General features: G+C 39.5%; 1 protein-coding gene across 5 annotated transcripts in view; it reads left to right on the forward strand.

Moving 5' to 3' along the window:
* The window catches only part of CNKSR2 (connector enhancer of kinase suppressor of Ras 2), a 273,911-nt gene that overhangs the window by 79,951 nt on the left and 175,426 nt on the right, over window positions 1–18,534 (forward strand). For all 5 annotated transcript variants that reach the window (XM_075196557.1, XM_075196558.1, XM_075196560.1 and 2 more), the window contains exons 8-9: window positions 1,729–1,788; window positions 2,731–2,799. In XM_075196557.1, coding sequence (XP_075052658.1) covers window positions 1,729–1,788; window positions 2,731–2,799 — 129 coding nt within the window. The remainder of the gene's footprint in view (window positions 1–1,728; window positions 1,789–2,730; window positions 2,800–18,534) is intronic.

Here is an 18,534-nt window from a genome sequence, read left to right on the forward strand (position 1 = left end):
GCAGCATCAGGACAAACCTCGTCCTGAGAGTGTACAGAGATTACTTCCAGCATGATAATAATTTTCCCTTTGAACAGTCAGCACAGCATCCTTATGTAATTATGTTCAGTGCCATTTCAATCTATTTTGTATGACAAAATCCAAATGTGAATGAAGCCCTAATGCGCTGTACTTCATAACTGTTAGGCTCTAATTGACTGGTATCATCATTTGCTGCAGCTGCCTGTGAAAAAATACACAATGGCAAATGATGCATTAAAGTAAATTAAAAAATATTCTTATACTGATGGTAAACTTGCCATGAAGGCAAATTTATTTATAAAGTTCTGCACTCATTAGATGCTCGTATTTCTGTTTATCCAACACTTTTGTGATTTCTATAAGCAGTAAAACGTGAATGTTTAAAGTTATGATGAATGACACAAACTGAGGCTGAACACAACAGCAGGGTCTAAATTATACCACTGATAGGCATGTCTAAATCATCCATATTTGCCTTTTCTCCCGTAACATCCGGGAGGCTTTCAAATTTAAGAGAGCTTTTCTAGACTACTTAGTGAACTCGGTGGGGACCTTGTAATGTGTCTTGTTGCCGTTACTATTACTATGGTTTGCTATTTTTATGGTAATAGCTGCGCATTATTACCGTTACTACGGTAATTTATCCGCTGATTTTTGCTTGCAGCCCTGTGAGCCGCAAGCAAAAATCCACTGAGAAAATACCGTAGTAACAGTAATAATCCGTGGGCTGCGTTGTTCTTTAGAATTGAATCTACCCCTATATGTGTTGTAGGCAGTAGGCTCTATGATCAGCTAAAAACTCTGATTCCTCAAATTCAACATAGTTTTTTCAACTTCTCCATGATGTCAAATCCGTTTAAGGCGGTATAAACAGAGTGACAAAGGAAAGTGACCATGAAAATCAGCAGTTTTATACACACAAACAGAAAAAAATAAAAACTAACTTTTGGTTAACTTTTAAAAATTGTATATTACATTGAGAAGACCGAAATTGCCCCCAAAAATTTAGAAATAAAATCCCCTCTGAATTCCCATTCTTTGTCCTTGTTACATCGACAGGTGTTCCAATGACTTTTTCACTGGCAACACTTTCCCAATAGAAAGTAATGGCTCAAAAATCAATAAGACTAGCAAGCAGCATTTTTTTTTTCATTTTGTATGCAAAAAGAATGCTTAAAATATATAAATAGACCTTTATTACAAAATACAATTTTTCCAGTAATGGGCTGCACTGGTCTGTGCAGGTGACATATATTCCAGGGAGAAGTGATGGGAAAGTGAAGCTGATGACACATTTATATAGGTGAAAAGTGAGCAAGGAATAGTTGAATAATTAACTTTCATGAGGTATTCTGGTGAAAATTATAAACAATGGTAAGTCATGGGAAGCCTGGTAAGTGTCTGCAAAGTACTCTACAATCCACATTATTAAATAGGCCAATAGCTGCTATATGCTTTTTTGAGGTGGAAAGTATGAGGGAACTGTACTTCAATAATATTTTTTAAATAGCCCCCTTAGACTTAGTCACTTTTTCCTGTGTAATAAAGTTGTGTTTTTAAGGCATCTCACAGTCAGGTTTATTTCATTGAAGCTTTATAAAACCATTAAATCCTTCATGCATCAGTTTGTCATTTACATTTATGATTTAATTACTTTTTCATAAGTTTTTGCTATGGTTTCATGCCAATCTATACATTTTATTTTAGGGAATGTACATTAAATCCACCTATGATGGACTTCATGTAATAACAGGAACAACAGAAAATGTGAGTATGATATGATTACTATAATAACCGCCAGTCTGTGCTCTTTACAGTAATTATCGTTATGCTCTTGCTGCAGTCCAATAAGCTCCAATTTCTGCTGGAATACAAAGGCATCTATGTTGAACACAGAAGGGTGTGTGTATAGATATATATATATATATATATAGATATAGATATAGATATAGATATGAGGACGAGATACAAGCAATCATATTTTGTGAAATGCTGCTGCAGAAATTGCTCCTTTTTACTCTTACAAATGTCCTTGTTTATGTTCTCAAAAGATGAAATAAAACTCCTAGCTTGGTGATAAATTGTATTTTTCTTGCCAACTCTATTATTGAGCAATAACCTTATTAAACTCATAGGGCCTGAGTCATTAAGTAGAGGAAAGCAAAACAAAGGAGTAAGTTTGCTCCTGGACAAGCCATGTTGGGCTGCAAGGGGTGCAAATTAGTTTATTTTTGCACATAAGTTAAATACTGACTGTTTTTTCATGTAGCACACAAATACTCAATAGCTTTATTTGTACACTGAAATTTAAAGTTGATCTAGGACGTGCCGCATGGTTTTGCCAAGTTTCAAAGATACTTCTTTTTTATGCTTTGCTTTCCTCAATGACTTCGGCCCACAATGTCATGCCTTACTCCTATGAGTGGCAGAATGTTTTTGCACAAGAAAAATACCCCCAAAAGCAAAATTTCCTCTGATTTGTGAAAATAGTTAACCAAACACATGTACATCCTGTCTATATTATAGGCTATTTTGTTATTAATTGCGCCTTGTCATGTCTTTTCCTCTTTTTACTAATTAGATTGACTGTATTTTGTATAGACATTTGCATAATTACCCTTTTGTCAGATGTATTTTATGATATCAAATAAAGAGTAGCATCAAGGCTTTATAAGCAAGTTCTCACTTTTCATTTTGCTTGTTTAACAGTCACCTGCTGATCGATGCAAGAAAATCCATGCTGGTGATGAGGTGATTCAAGTCAACCATCAAACAGTGGTGTGTATGCTGCATTTCAATCGTCAGCTTTTGGATAGTTGAGCATGTTCTGTAAGCTTTGCAAAAGGTGCTCTGCACGTTTCTCCATTGACAGTAATTGTCCAGCTTTGTCAAGTCTGAGCGGACTCATTATTAGAAGGATTAATGCGATATGAGATAATGCCGCGTGCTGTTTTAGCCAGTGAAGTGAGATGCGTTCCTTGAAAGTTAATAATCCATTTCCAATGTTAAAGTGTCTATCAAAATAACTGCAGGATCTTTATACGCCATTAATACAAATATAATGCAACCTATATGCTAGATAACAATTTCATTTCACACAAAAGTGTGATATTTTATTTTTAGGTAGATGTGATCTTTGTTTTCTCTTCAGCGGAGTCATTGTGTGATAGAATTTTTTGAATTTGTTTTGTTTGGAATGTAGTGTTAAGATTTAGCCCCTGATTCATTTAAATTATGGTCTCATGGCTAGATTCATAAAGTCATTGTATTGTGCTCTGGTGCCCGGCCTTATCTGGCCTGAGCATGGGCACTAAAGTAGTTGTACAACCATATTTTCTTCCACGTGATCACCAATTGTAAAGTAACGACTTCAAAACAATGTCCATGCGTTACAGGTAAGAAACCTTTTATCTTTAAAGTTTGGGTATTCTGTAATCTAGAGCACACTGCCTCACCTGTACTAAAGCCGGTTTAAAAAATATTCCCATCATCACCCTCCCTGCCTTTGCATTTCTCCCCCTCTTAAGTTATGTTTCTGTGCTTCTCACAATGGCTGACGAGGTGTCTGTATAATATTACATACTTGCCTACTCTCCCGGAATTCCCTGGAGACTCCCGAATTTTGGGGAGTCCTAATGGACTCCCCGGAAGAGTAGGCAAAGCTCTCACATTTGCCGAAATTCACAGAAGTAAATGGAGAAGGGGGGGGGGGGGGGGGTTAATCGCTGCACTAAGCCCTTCCCCCTCTATTCAATGCCGTGAATTTTGGCTTTTTATGGTGGGGGCGGGGCCATGGTGACGCGACAATGTCACCACGCCCTCCTCCTATCACATGACTTCTCTTATTTTCTTAGTTTTCTCTTGCTGTTTTCACAATTCTCGGGATATAGCTTCAGATAAAAAGCCTTCACCTGTGTGCACAATTACAAGCAGTCCAGCTTCAGGGAGACCAGTGTTACAGCAATGCAGATTTTCCAAGAAAATAGAACTGTTGTGTGTAAAATTATTTTTAAACTAGTTGTAGTGTTTAGAAAGTAGCTTTTTTTGTTTCCAGAGTTGTTCCATAGTATAATAACCTCATTTCATATTTGATGGTGGACAGAAAAAACAAGGCAAAATCTTGTGTCCAGTCTACAAAATAGTTTTGAAAATTAACTTCTCTCTAGAGCAGTGATTCTTAACAACGGGTGTATGATGATAACATTTCTGGGGATGCGAGGTGTCCCTCTAGATTATTAACAGAAAATTATTTCTAACATCTAGATTTGTAGATCAAAGAAGTAATTAGACTGATGTCCAAAAAGTTTGCGGGCGAGATACTGCTTTGATTGTAACATTATAAACTTGTGTTCACTTATATTTTCCATACCACCACTTCTAAATTTCCACATTGACCACTGGGCGAGATGGCAGTGAATCCCACACAATAATAAACATGAATGTAAAAGTATTTTGCAATAAATATATGTTTTGTCCTGGTATAAAATTCTGAACATATTTTTCAAGAGGGAGTGAGAAGATATTTTGAGAACCAAACGGGTGCAGCTGCCAGAAAGGTTAAGACAAAGGTTGAGACACTGCCCTAGAGTAAAGCTGTTGATGAGTTAAAGAATGTTATACTTCTCTGCCCAGTACTTTCCAGTGTTTTTACCTATGCAGTCACATTTCTCAATACGCTCTCTGTGTTTCCTCGTGTAACTGTTTGTTTATATCCAGTGCCTCTCTTGCATCTAGCAAACTCTTGTTGTCATGTTAATAGGATAACCAGAGGCCAACCCTTTGCTGGTGGGTTAGTGCAGTGTTCTCCCCAGAAGAGTTTGCTAGCCAGGAGGCATTAAGAAGTAGGTGGTTGGGGGCAGTTGTAATACTTTGCAATAATATTGAAAAATTTGGAGGTTATTGCCCACACCTGCCAGGACTGGTCAGACTGGTGGTCAGTGGTTTTACACACACTGCTGGCTGTAGTGCTCTCATAGTGCCTGTTCTAATAGGAGAAACAATGGTTTATTCTATTATAATAGGACTATCTTTTGGGCTCCAAGAGCCATGTGGCAAGTAAAAACAACCAGGTGGAACACCCAGAAAATAGGATCTGGGGAGAACACTGTAGTGTTATATGTAGCTCCATTAATTCTGCATAATTTTTTGATTAAAATGCTTTGATTTTCGATTGACTGGATCACAACTCCAGTTCAACCCTCTTAATTCCGATTGGACATCTACAATGTCTGTGGGAGAAACAGTCAGAACTTCTCTGCAAGTAAGAGATAGGGAGGTTGTTTAAAAGTTAATAGTGGTTTTTTAGGTTCAATTTTTTTTGTCTTTTAATATGTTTTGAAATGTTTTCCCCTTGTAGCTGTATTTTCTTTACATACCCGTGTAAGGTTCATTTCAACTATTTTTTTTATTTTTTATTTTTGTTATCTAAGAATCATGAGGCAGCTGAATAGGAACCAGCTTGACCTTTAGTCTTATCCTCATCTACCTGAGATTACTGTGATTAATTTGGTGAGCACTTTTGGCTCTATAGATCTGGCAGTTAGGATGAGTTAAGAGGATGATTGTTTCAACAAGGTGTTCCGTGATTTCCTTGTGAGCCTTGGACAATGTGAGGACTTCACTATCTAGCGACACTGAACCAATTTACACAATGCTGCAAGCATTGTCTGAGACAGATGTGGCATAGTCAGTTGCGGCAAATCTATTTGTTGATGTTTTATAAAGTTTTTTTTTCATTTTTTTTTTTTTTTTAAAGAGATAAAATAATTAGATTATGTCTTAACACTTCTAGTGTCTTAGACATAATCAGCAGGGTGTAATGGAGCTTTCGTTTAAAAAATGTTTTTCCCAAATCAAAATTGTACCTGGTAAATAACCCTTAACACAGATTTAACATTTACGTAAAATAAAGAAATAACAACACTCTGATGCTATAAACACAAAAAAGAAAAACTAAAATGTATATATGATGTATATGATTGATATATAGATTAGTTTGATCTACCCGTATTTGCCGGCGTATAAGACGACTGGGCGTATAAGACGACCCCCAACATTTCCACTCAAAATATAGAGTTTGTTATATACTCGCCATATAAGACTACCCCACCAAATAAACGGTAAAAGAACATCAGATTTGATTTCAACATGTTAATTTACATTCGAATGCCTATGACATGCAGGAAAACTGTCACAAGGCTGTATGTTATCAAACATGTACAGTAAACATAAAACAGTGCAAGTTTATTAAACGTAATTCACTAGTCAATGATAGAAGGAAGATAGCAAATAGAGAGAGAGAGCAAGTGCACACTTACCCCTTGGCATAATCTTTAATGCTTTTTCATTTGATTTCCAGTCCCGAACCATCTTTTCTGTTACTCCATATTGTCTTGCAGCAGCACAATTATTATGTTCCATGGCAAAGTTTACAACTTTAAGTTTAAAACTTGCATTATATTTCTTTCGTTTTGCTGGTGCCATGATAGGGTTGATAGGGGTTTGACTGCTGGACATTTTCTATGCTGTATTGTACTGTACAATGGTGCAGTACTGTGGTTGGCTGTATACAAAGCCTGATTGGATTGGTCCCTGCTCCCTGTCTGTCCTCCCTGTCAGCAGAACGGTTCGGTCACGCCGAAAAGGCTGGCACCCCTGTATCGCTGCCGATGCTCGCCGCAGCCACGCTGATGACCCGCCGCGGCCGCACTGGATACCGCGCGATACTGGACCCGGTGTATAAGATGACCCCCCCACTTGGAGGCATGTTTTTCAGGGCAAAAAAGTAGTCTTATACACCAGCAAATAGGGTACTTTAAAAGCTGCAATAGTGAAAAAAGGGTTGCATGTAGCCCCAGGCAATATCTGGAGTGGGGGACATTTATGGTTGGTCCTTCTGTTCACATACCTCGGTCATATTTAAAATTGGTGAACTAAATAGATTTTCAGGTCCTATGATACTTAATGGGGGAGGGGCACTTTAGTAAAATCTTTTATGTATGTGGTAGTGCCATCTCAGTTCTGCACAAGCCATCCATTCTTGAAGTCTAATAAATTCAGCAAACCTGAATAGGTGTCATTTCTAAAGCTATCATTTTTCTTAAGCACATTCAGAGGTAGGGCTCTTGGTTGTGTCTTGCTGTACTTTTCCCCTTAATACCTATAGTAATAATGGTTGGTAGCTAGAACCATTGCTGAATTTGCATTTTTCCCATGGAATTATTATAAACATTAAGTGATGAGTGGGAACTTGGTTTGCACTTCACAGTTGTCATCGCAGTTTCAGACTCCTAATGATTAACGTGTACATCATCATCACCCTCTTCACCATCGGCAAGGGCAACAATGCTCAACGTACAATTAACATTTTTAATTTAGGTCTGCCATCTGGTTTGCATATAGAATCAGGGTGAACATTCTGAGCTTTGTTTCATGGTAAATTTAATTGACTCTTTGTATTCATAGTAAGCATTTGAACATTGCCTTATTGGATATGTCACTCTGTCGTGCATTGGTGACAGGCGTATTACATAATGTAGGGATTTTATGTTTTGAATGTTGAACTTTCTTTGTGCAGTGATGGAGAACTAGCAACCATGTACTGTCTGCTATTGTTCTCTGGTTTCATTTAGTCCATGATAAAATCCACTGTATTTTTTATTATCATGGTTAGGAAGGGTGAATGTTCGGAAGGGTGGAGCATCGCTTATCATGTACCTGCTGCATGGCACCAGGTGTTTCAGGAAACACCAAGGCTGTGCATACAGAGGTTTGATATGGCAAGGGCAATAAGAAGCTTATTGCCCTTGCAGTCACTTTCTGGCTCAGTTATGGCCATGACTGGGCAGATGGAGCCAGAGCTCTATCTGCCTACCATCAGGCCCCCCTTTCAGTGCCCTTGTGTATGAGTCATAACTAACTAGAAAGAAAATTTTATAATTTGCTGTTGTACTTTCTAACATAGGGATTTACTGTGCTCATCATAACCATTAAATCCAAACTGCGTTCAAATAAACTATGGCCACATGCAAGCAACATGAAATTAATCCTCTGCTCTCACCTTTCGCGTATCTTCCACCCGCCCCAATTTTGAGATTGTCCCGACAGATAGCAATTTTTGTCCCATACACCGGAACTGTTGGGAGGTCTGTTCCACTGACAGCTGCTCCCGTCACTAGTTCATGCACAATGTGAGGTTGTTGTTATGGGAAACAAGAGGGCTTGAAGGTGCCATAACACTTAAATCCTAGGCATGCCCCCCGGGGGTGTGGTGTGCCCACATGCCACTTTTCGTCAGTGGATTTGCAATAGATTAAATGTTTTTGATATATTTCCAAATGTGAGTGAAGAGGATCAATTTTATTTGTAATTTTTTTGGTATGCTCATGCTCAGAGGGTCCCAGGACTGGCTTGAGTTACGACTTTGAATTAAAATCACCAATATCTGTATTTAAAGGATTTAATACCAAATTAGGTTAGTTGTTTTTCAACACGGAAATGTGTTCTCTCCTAAATTTAGTTTATCTCTTGAAATAAAAAAAATGAACATTTCAAAGTTTAGTTAAGTGTATAACTTTGTGGGTAATGTAATAACAGCCCAGTGTACATTATATGAAACATTTTAGCAGACTGCACTTTTCCTTTCCCTCTAGGTCCTTAAATTTACATTTTAGGTTTTGAAAGATCTTTATATAATGTAGATTACAGCTTCTCTGCAGATTAATGCAGCATTTTATGTAACTAACATTACACTTGTGTACAAATATAATTACAGTGTTCTGAGGTTGCAAAAACTTTACATGTTATGATTTAAAAGTTCTGTGTTATAATTTAAGAGACAGGTGAGTTTTTGAAAGCTATTATATTATAATGTACATTGAGTACAGATTTATACATTATTTAAAAGTACATGACGTCAAAATTCTTACTCATTCTGCAATGTTTTATCGATGTGCTGTGCCTCGATAATACCTATTGGTGAAATAACAGAGGGTTCTGGGTGCTTTATTACGTCAGTGTAACATTTTTATAGGACCTAGTGTGACCTGCACTAATAAGCAGAGAAGCTTTAGTCATTCTGCAGGTTCAGGCTGCTTTGCTAAACCTTTTTTCTATTATATTCTCCCGTTCTTCTCCTTGATCTTCTTTTTTAAAGAGGACCTTACTGCTACATACAGTGGAGACGGTATTGATTCAGCTCACAAATTGGCTATTAATTCACAAGGAACTAGTGATATCATTTGGGCATGTGGTACTTTTGTTCAGCTCACAAAATCGCTGCCTCCAAACTGTGTAAGTGAAGGGTCCACTATAATATCAGAAAATAATGGGAATGATCTAGAACACTTGCTGTTTTCGTTTTACTTTGGATCGGTTTCCATTTAAAACACCTGTGCTTTGTTTTTGTTTTGTTTTTTTTTAATCATATAGTTTCCTGTTGCTCCAACTTGTTGATACTCTGGGGAAAGTTAAACAAAAAAGATTAAGACTTCTATGCATCAAAGCACGATGAGCCATTAAGACGGAGGAAATGCAGAATGCATCAAGGGCTTACTTCCCTTATTTACCCACTTTACGTTTGTCTTCACATTCACCATAGATTAACATGGGGACTGCGAAGTTCTGCAATGCATGAAGCTTTGAAAAGCTTTGCATTGCGCAGACAGGTAACGTCATCTCCGGCGTGGCCATCAGGCTTTACCTGTCTTTTCCTATGGGATTCTGTCGAAGCCTCTCCAGCTTTGCAGAACCTGTTACAGTGGAAGTGCTGTGCGCATGCGCACAGCACTTCCTCCTTTCTCTGGCGAGCGCTAGGTTGACAGTAAATTAGGGAAATTAGATCACAGCAGAGAAGACGCTCCCAGAGTAGCCCCGGCATGATGCATTCAAGCGGTGCTTAAATATGCATCATTGCGATTTGCAGCGATGCATAGTTAGTGGCATTGGATCTTAGTGATGCATAGACCCCCTAGTAACTGAAAGAAAAGTGTGTGGATTTGTATTCCATGTAATCTACATTATTTGAAATAGTATAAAATGCAAAATGGGGTGCTAGATGTTCAAGATATGCTTCCGAAAAAGGAAAATAGGATGCTATATATTAGGGAGAAATAATGGTTGGCTTCTAAACGGAGCTCTGCAACTCCCAAACTGCTCTATATATGCGTTATTAGTTGTTATCTTATATTAATAAATCGCTGATATATTACACACCGCTGTAAATATAGCATATCATGCATGATTTCATCTGTCACGTGATGCAGCCTAAGTGTAACGCAGCAGAGATGGCACCTCTTATACCCCCACAGCATGTCTGCTGATAGGTTAGTGACTGTTGTTATGCTGTAAATTGTATTAGAGACACTGGGACCTATTTATCAATTGGGCCCCTACTTCAGCGACAAGTAGGAGTTTTATAGCTGTAAACTATGCTAACTATAAAGGTGCTTTCAGTTACAATAATGTGGAAAAGTTAAAGTTGAAAATATAGATATATAGAGACAAATATATATAAATATATTCAATATTCATATTATATTAATCCTGAGATGGCAATAACAGAACAGGTGTTGTGGCGGTACAATTGCCACCACAATACTTGTTAAATAGACTTCCCCATATAAACATTTGAAAACCCCCCTCTTGAAATCCTGCGTTTGCCCCTGCTACCAGATTCAGGGCAGCTTGTAAACTGTCCTGCTCTCTCCTATCTGTTTTTGTCACTTTCATCACCTGTGGCTACTGGTGTCTTAAGCTCATTTGCTCCTTGGGAATATCCTAGAACGTTGGGGCCCTATTTGGAAAAATGACAGGTACATAAAATGTAGAAAATCCCCGAACAGCCCCACTGTTATATCAAGTAGCCCCTTTAACAATTAGGTCTCCCTCCCTGCAACCAGCCCTAAATATGAAATTAAAAATAATTAATAGTTTTCACATTTAATAATAGAACTATTTTCCCCAACCAGCCCTGACATTAAATTAATAGTATACACATTTAATAAACTTATTTCCCTTCCCACCAAACAGCCTTGCAATAAATCAATAGCATTTACATGTAATAAGTAAACCCATTTCCCTAAACCATTGCCGACATTAAATAATTCATATTCACGTTTAATAAATAGCCCTCTTTCTCCCCAAACTCAGCCCCACATTACATGAAATACCCAAAGAACACTCTATCTTCCCTCTCACTCCTTACTCCCCAGCTACTTAGCATCCTCAGCCCCCTTCTCAGCAGTGTGGTTTCCCTTCCTGGGTTGTCACCCAGCAACCCCCTCCATGTGCATGATCCACTTACCTTATGCCCAGGAGGCAGGGTGGCTCCCCTGGCCCTCTCCACACTGTTATCATTGCGGCAGCTATGGGAGCCCAGAAAGCTAACCCCCCTCCCCCCCCCCCCCCCAAAGCATCCTTGTGCGTATAATGCCAACTAGGCACTTAAACACAGGACCCTGTGCTCCTCCCTGTATACTGGCATTTGAGAGCAGCAAAAAGAGCCAATCAGAACCTGGTGTGTGATCCCCCTGAGAGAGCGGGGCACAGGGCACGTGCCCCTGTGCACCCCATTAATCCAGCTTTGCTCTTGACCCTCCCCCCCTCCCCCCTAATGGGATCACTAACCTGTGCCACCGTAGCATCCACCACGCACCCGCCTTGCTGGGGACTCAGGACCACCCTCCTACCTCTCTAGTCCCAGCTTGCAAGATGGCCACTTCCCCTCAAACATGGGACGCCTGAATCTTTTATAGCCTCAGGCTCTCACGACTCTGTACCTATCAGTTGCATTAGGCTCTTTCTGACCATGCTCTTCTTGCAATGACATAGCTGTCCATGTCACCGCGTATATTCATATGAGGTCTGGTGATCTTGTCTATTGTCACTGGGTTGCAGGGCTTAGCGAGTAACGCCAATGGGCTTTACACATCTACCGACTGTGTGGAAGTTTGGAATGAAGAGAGACAGAAAACATGAACTATCCACTGTAGAATGTGTTGCTCTTTCCTGTATCTATCCTCGAAAGAGGCAGTGGAAATTAGCTGGCTTTCTTCTGCCCTATTGTAGCATATGGTACTTTAGGATATAGTGTCATTTTATCTGTTGCACAACTGGAGGCTATTTTACTGTTTGCTCTGCTTTGAGAGATTATTCCCTTATGTGATAAACAGGAAAGAAAAAAAAAAAAAATCAAAAGGCTTTTTGTGCTGTCCCATAAATAATATTGCCCTACTTCTGCATAGTGGTTACTGTTATTTGGATATATACTCTGAGCATAGCATACAATTATTTTTATTTTTTCATTTTTACTCCGTTTGCTCTACTATTCTGTATCACAAATATCTCTCTTTAATCTTTGCTTTCCCAGCATGGCCTGCTCATACCCATTTTTCGAACTGTGAGCATTCGCTGAGTTTAAACAAATAATTCACGTCAGCAGATTACTCATTTATTTTATATTTCCCCAGGGTGAAAGTAAACACAGTTCTTTTAGTTAGTCTGCTGCTTTCTTTTGATCCTCTGCGTTTTCAAGCACAAATACTGTTATAATATTTTTCTTTTTGTTTGAGGTTTTTGTTTTTAGCATGTTTCGTTTTGAAGATATAACACACTGCATTGCAGGCACTTCTAAGTTGTCGTTTTAAGATATTTTATTTATTTTTTTCCTCCACCCATAATATCCACTGACCAAATACTGCAAGGCTTCTTCCGCAACTCTGTGTTACCCCATGCTAAATAATGAACAATCCAATTACATTTGATAGGGCAAGATGCAAAATCAGCTTCGCTAATGATTAGAGATGCTCTGGCTCGAGTCTCCGAGAACAGAGCCCACCCGAACTTCGCCTATCCGAGAGCCAAGGCAAAACGTCATCTGATTTCGCGAGTTTTGGATTCTATAAGTACCGCCCTCCTTAGAGATCCTACGCCATTTCAGAGAGAGGCACAGAAGGGGTAGCACGGTTCTTGGCAGTCTCTAGTGCAGTTGGGCAACGTCATATCTAAAACAGAAAGAGGAGGGGTGGCGGTTTTCTTAAGTCTGCAGTGAAATTCTACTGAGTTATAGGTCACACAGAAACAGGAGAAGTCCCAGTGTTGCCAGTCTACAGTCTGCGTGCCATTGCTCCATTGCTAACTCTCATTGCTGAAATAGAAATAGAGCTGTCAGTGTTCTTCAAAATCTGCAGTCCCATTGTACTGTATTCTCAAAATGGATTCACAACAGTACACAGAAGACCAGGAGCACCAAGCAGTTGCTGGCACAAGTCATGATAGTAATCCCTCTACGTTCTCTGCTAAAGCCTATGTTAAAGTGAATAGCGTTTTTAAGTCGGGGAAACAAAAATGTAAAAAAACACATTTACCTTGGTAAAGAAAAAAAGACCTGTAATCCAAGCAAAGTTAACTGCAGGAAAAAATAAAATTGCCAACATGCCATTCTACACACAGTGGCAAGGAAAGAATCAGGCCTTTGCCTTTCTCTGAGTGCTAGTTCTGCAACTGTCATGGAAGCATCTTCTTGTAAGGTTAGTCATGACCAAGCAAGACCTTGTCATTCTGACTCAAAAAATGGTGCCCAAATACTTTTACTTGTAAAAGTGGAGGTGGAAGAAAACGGTACAGCACTAGAAGAAACTGTATATTCAGATTCAGAAATGACACAAATCCCTGAGGAGAGTCTATCCACGAGTGCTGTGTGTAAGTCTGACCTTTCTGATACTGTACCCATAAAGAAGCCTCCTTTCAGCATTTCTGCAGGTGTGTGGATGAGCAGCCCAAATGTAGCCGGTGATACACCAATTGAGGAAGCCACTTTTCAATTGCAACAGGATGAGGGTTACATTTGTGTAGCTGACGAGGGCAATAATGAGGATGTTGATGATGTTGTTTGTGTAAGTCCTGCTCCAGTGGAAGTAGTTTTTGCACGTGATAAAAAGAAGGCCTTTGTAATGCCTGGGCAGAAGACCCAAAAATCCACCTCTTATGTGTGAAATTACTTTTACCCAAATCCTGCTAACAGTTGTCTAGCCATTTGTATTGTTTGTAAAGCCACAGTCAGTAGAGGTAGGGACCTTAACGATCTATGAACCTCATCCATGTTACGCCATTTGAAGCAAGTTCATGGCAAGCTGTTGGGAAAATCTGAAACTTATGCTAACAAAAAAACAAGCAGTATATCATCAGCTAGCTCCCTTCTCGCAGCTAGATCCCGGCACCTGGAATCTACACCCACAACCGTCCTCATCAATATCCTCACTAGCGCTCATAGTTAGTCCTGCATCCAAGTTTGTAAAGGTAGATGACTCTTCCACTATCCTGGATTCTTCAGGAGAATTCTTGAGCGTTAGTCCCGCTGCTGCTGGGGCTAGATCTTCATCCCAGAAGCAGACCAAGAAGAAGGCTACTAGTAGTTTACAAAAAATGACTGTTAAACAATCATTTGCAAGAGGAAGCGAGTATTAAAGCTGTAACCCAGTTGCAAAGCGGATCACAGACGCCATGGCAACTATGCTAGTATTAGATCTGCGTCCAATATCCACTACTAATACAGCTGGTTTTAGACAGTTACTTGAGGTCTTGTGTCCCCGTTTCCAAATTCCATCATGACACCATTTTACTAGAAAAGCTATTCCTGACCTCTACCAGAAGGTTCATAAAAATGTAATTATTTGGCTACAAAATGCCATTTACCCACTGTACACTTGACCACAGATATGTGGACAAGCGGAACTGGGCAATCTAAAGATTATATGACTGTGACAGCCCACTGTGTTGGTGATTCGCCTTCACCAGCAGGAACAGCAGCAGCATGTACCGAAGTACGTCACATTTTTGAGGCAGGTTACTCTGTGTATCACCAGCTTCATGAAGAGGCATACAGCTGACAATCTGTTACAAAAACTAAGGTAAGTCATTGCAACATGGCTTATCCTGCTTGGACTCTCCTCAGGATATTTCATTTCTGATATCTCCACCAATATTGTGATAGCATTTCAGCTGGGTGAATTCCATCATATTCACTGTTTAGTTCACACAATAAACTTGGTGGTGCAGAGCTTTTTAAAAAATGACAGGGACATGCAGGAGAAGCTGTCTGTGTTCCGTAAACTATTTCGACGTTTCTGGCATTCGGCAACAGCATGTAGGAGATTGCAGCAGCTACAAGAGCAATTCAATTTGCCACCAAGAGAAGCAAGAGGTGGTAGCAAGGTGGAATTCCACCCTGTATATGCTTCTGAGGATGGAGGAACAGCGAATAGCGATCCACTCTTACTCCACAAGCTGTGACATTGGGAAAGGAGGGGGGTGTATTTTACTCAAGCGCAGTGGAGAATACTTTCCGTGTTGTGTGAGTTCAGACACTACTAGATTGAGCCAAGTGATTCCCTTAATTAGACTTTTGGAAAATCAGCTTAAGAAACTTGAGGAAATGAAACAAAGCAATTACGCTAAGTTTGTCGATCTTGTAGATCAAGTACTTTATTTGCTTCACCAGGATCCAAGAGTTATCAAAATCTTGAAATCGGATCACTACATTTTGGAGACTGTGCTTGATCCTAAGTTTAAGTGGTATGTCTTCTCATTGTTTCTAACTGACCCAGATCACAAGCGATGCAAGGAGCGCCTGGTGAGCAAGTTGACAGCTCAAGTGTTACATGACAAGACTGCGTCTCCTCCATCAATTTCTCAGTCAATTCTTGCTAGAAAAAAAATTGGCTTTCCCAAGAGACCCAGGGATGATGCAGATGATTCAGCACAGCATTTTGACATCTGGGGGTAAATGTATCAAGCTGAGAGTTTTCCTGTGGGTTTGAAAAACCAATCAGATTCTAGCTGTCATTTTTTTAGTACACTCTACAAAATGATAGCTAGACTGTGATTGGTTGCTATAGGCAACATCTCCACTTTTTCAAACTTGCCGGAAAACTCTCAGCTTGATACACTTACTCCCTGGTCTGGTATAAAAGAATTGACCAATAAATGTGACACTCCTGCCGTAACTCCACCTAATCCTACTATCAACATCCAAAGACAGTCTATTTACATACTGGGAGGAAATAAACAGAATTTGGAGACCCATGTACCAACTCACTTTGCGCTACCTAAGCTGCCCTACCGCCAGTGTTCACTCGGAAAGAGTTTTCAGCACAGCCGGGAACCTTGTCAACAATCGGCCTAGGAGGCTACTTCCTCAAAATATGGAAAACATGATGTTCATCAAAATGAACTACAGTTTCTGCGAAGAAGGCCTTTCCCGCCAATTACATCAAAGTACAAATCCTTCTGTTATGGTGGATTCCAGCGGGGATGAAATAATAATGTGTGAGGATGATGTACACACTGATGAGGGTGAGTATGATGACAACACAGGAATTATACCAGAAAGTAGGCGTCAAAGCAGGTTCCTTAAGCAGTAATGTTTATTAGCTCAGGAAGTCCTGAAAAGGGCAGTTAAATTCACTAGTGTGAGGTACTAGTGGTATCCAGAAAGGTAGAAATGGAATAATAGTACATGGTCAAACAGAGCTCTGTTTTATACAGATTCTGACACAAATGTTAGCAGGGGATAACGCCCCCTGATCCTAGATGGCTCCACGAAGACTGATAAATCACATGCAATAATTTAACATCAGGATATAATCTAATGCAGACCTGTCCATCCTGCGGCCCTCCAGGTGTTGTGAAACTACAAATCCCAGCATGCCCTTCCAGCTATCAACTGGTTGTCTACTGGCAAAGCATGCTGGGACTTGTAGTTTCACAATACCTGGAGGGCCGCAGGTTGGACAGACCTGATCTAATGCATCTAACCCAGTTTGACTTTCACACCAACTGATTTCCTCAAATGTGCTGTCTATATTGTTAGGAGGCTTCCTATCTCTCTAACAAGACATGGGAACAAGTAATGACCCACTGCAGGACCTTCAGGCCAAAGCAGGCATTTGTCACTTCTGAGATGAAAAAAAATAACTTAATTTAGGATTTCCTTTCCTCCTATCTTACACAAATACATTTCTTCCACCTTGGCTACAGTACATTCTCAATACACAAATATAACATAGTATCAAAATCAGTACATTTGCAATGATATAAATTGGCGCACTGCGCTAATAATTTAAATATATTTATACAATAAGTTATTTATAAGTGTTCCAACCAGGTCTAATTCCTAGATTCAGAATAAATATTTATCCAATAATTGCCTACTCTCCCTAATTTCTGGAATTCATCCTTTTGTTCCTGGGAGAACAGTGCCTTTTCGTATCCCGCCAACAAGATTCGACAACTATATAATGCGATACATCCCAAGTCACAGCATTGTGCAGCAGGGGTGAGACCACAGTGATGATGTGTTTGCTTCCTCACGTCACTATCCACCCACCTGCTCTCCCCCTATCCACCCACCTGCTCTCCCCCTATCCACCCACCTGCTCTCCCCCTATCCACCGACCTGCTCTCACCTGTACCTGTCCCCAATCAAAACTTGAAGTATGATTCACCCTATGTAGTATTTGTTATTTTTCATATTATTATTCTTCACAGTGAAAAATGCAGTTTTCATGTGAAAAAAAGAAAAAAACAAAACAAAAAAACATTATATTCAGTACTAGACCGATTTGTTTTTTGGATGATGTATGTGCGCTTTTGAGAAGGCAAAATAACAGTGGAAGCAGAGAACTTTTGGAAACTTCAGATTAAATGTAATTTTATTGCTAATCTCACTCAACCTTCATGTATTTAAGTTTGTCTGGCTGCTTTTGTGAGGCATATTTCTTCCCAATTAAACAGATTATAAAGGCTGGCTGGATATTTAGCAGATAGAGCACAAGCTATATGAGGTAATTTTGAATTAGCCACATGAATTATTCATTACCTACATACCTCTAGTCTGTGGGGAAATAACATGCGCTATCCAAAAGATAAGACATATTTTCTGCAAAGTGTGTTTTATGATTACAGTCAGAGCAAGCTTATTTTTGATAGAATTATGTGCAGTCCCTGCATGCTTTAGCTTGGTTCAGAATATTAACATATAAACCTAGTTGTTGGTATGCCAGTAAAGAGTCCTTGCTTATTTGTGACGTCACTATGAAGCAGCGCATACTTGCCCCAGACATGTATGCTTTATTTTACTTCTGATCTTGTTAAATACTGCATGACTTAAAGTAAAACAGTTGTGAGATAACTGATAATCTGGTCAGTCTTCAAGGGGTCATAAGCAACTCTGGATGCAGTGTTTGTGATGTAACCTCAGTGCATGCACACATTTCTAGTTAATAGGTTAGTCTGCATGGCATTGTCGCCTCGCCAGTTTTAAATTTTTTTGAAACTTATTTTATTTTAGAACACTAAATAAAACCCCTTAACCCATCCCAGTGACAGGCCATCTTAACTATTGGAATGCAAATCATGCCTATCACCAAGCCCTCATTCAGGCCATGTTTATTTTATGATCATGGAAGTTGTAGTGATCAGTTCAGTAATTTGTGGAACTTCACGTTTGTATAACCC

The sequence above is a fragment of the Mixophyes fleayi genome, chromosome 2, assembly GCF_038048845.1.
Source record: "Mixophyes fleayi isolate aMixFle1 chromosome 2, aMixFle1.hap1, whole genome shotgun sequence".
Taxonomy (NCBI): Eukaryota; Metazoa; Chordata; class Amphibia; order Anura; family Limnodynastidae; genus Mixophyes; species Mixophyes fleayi.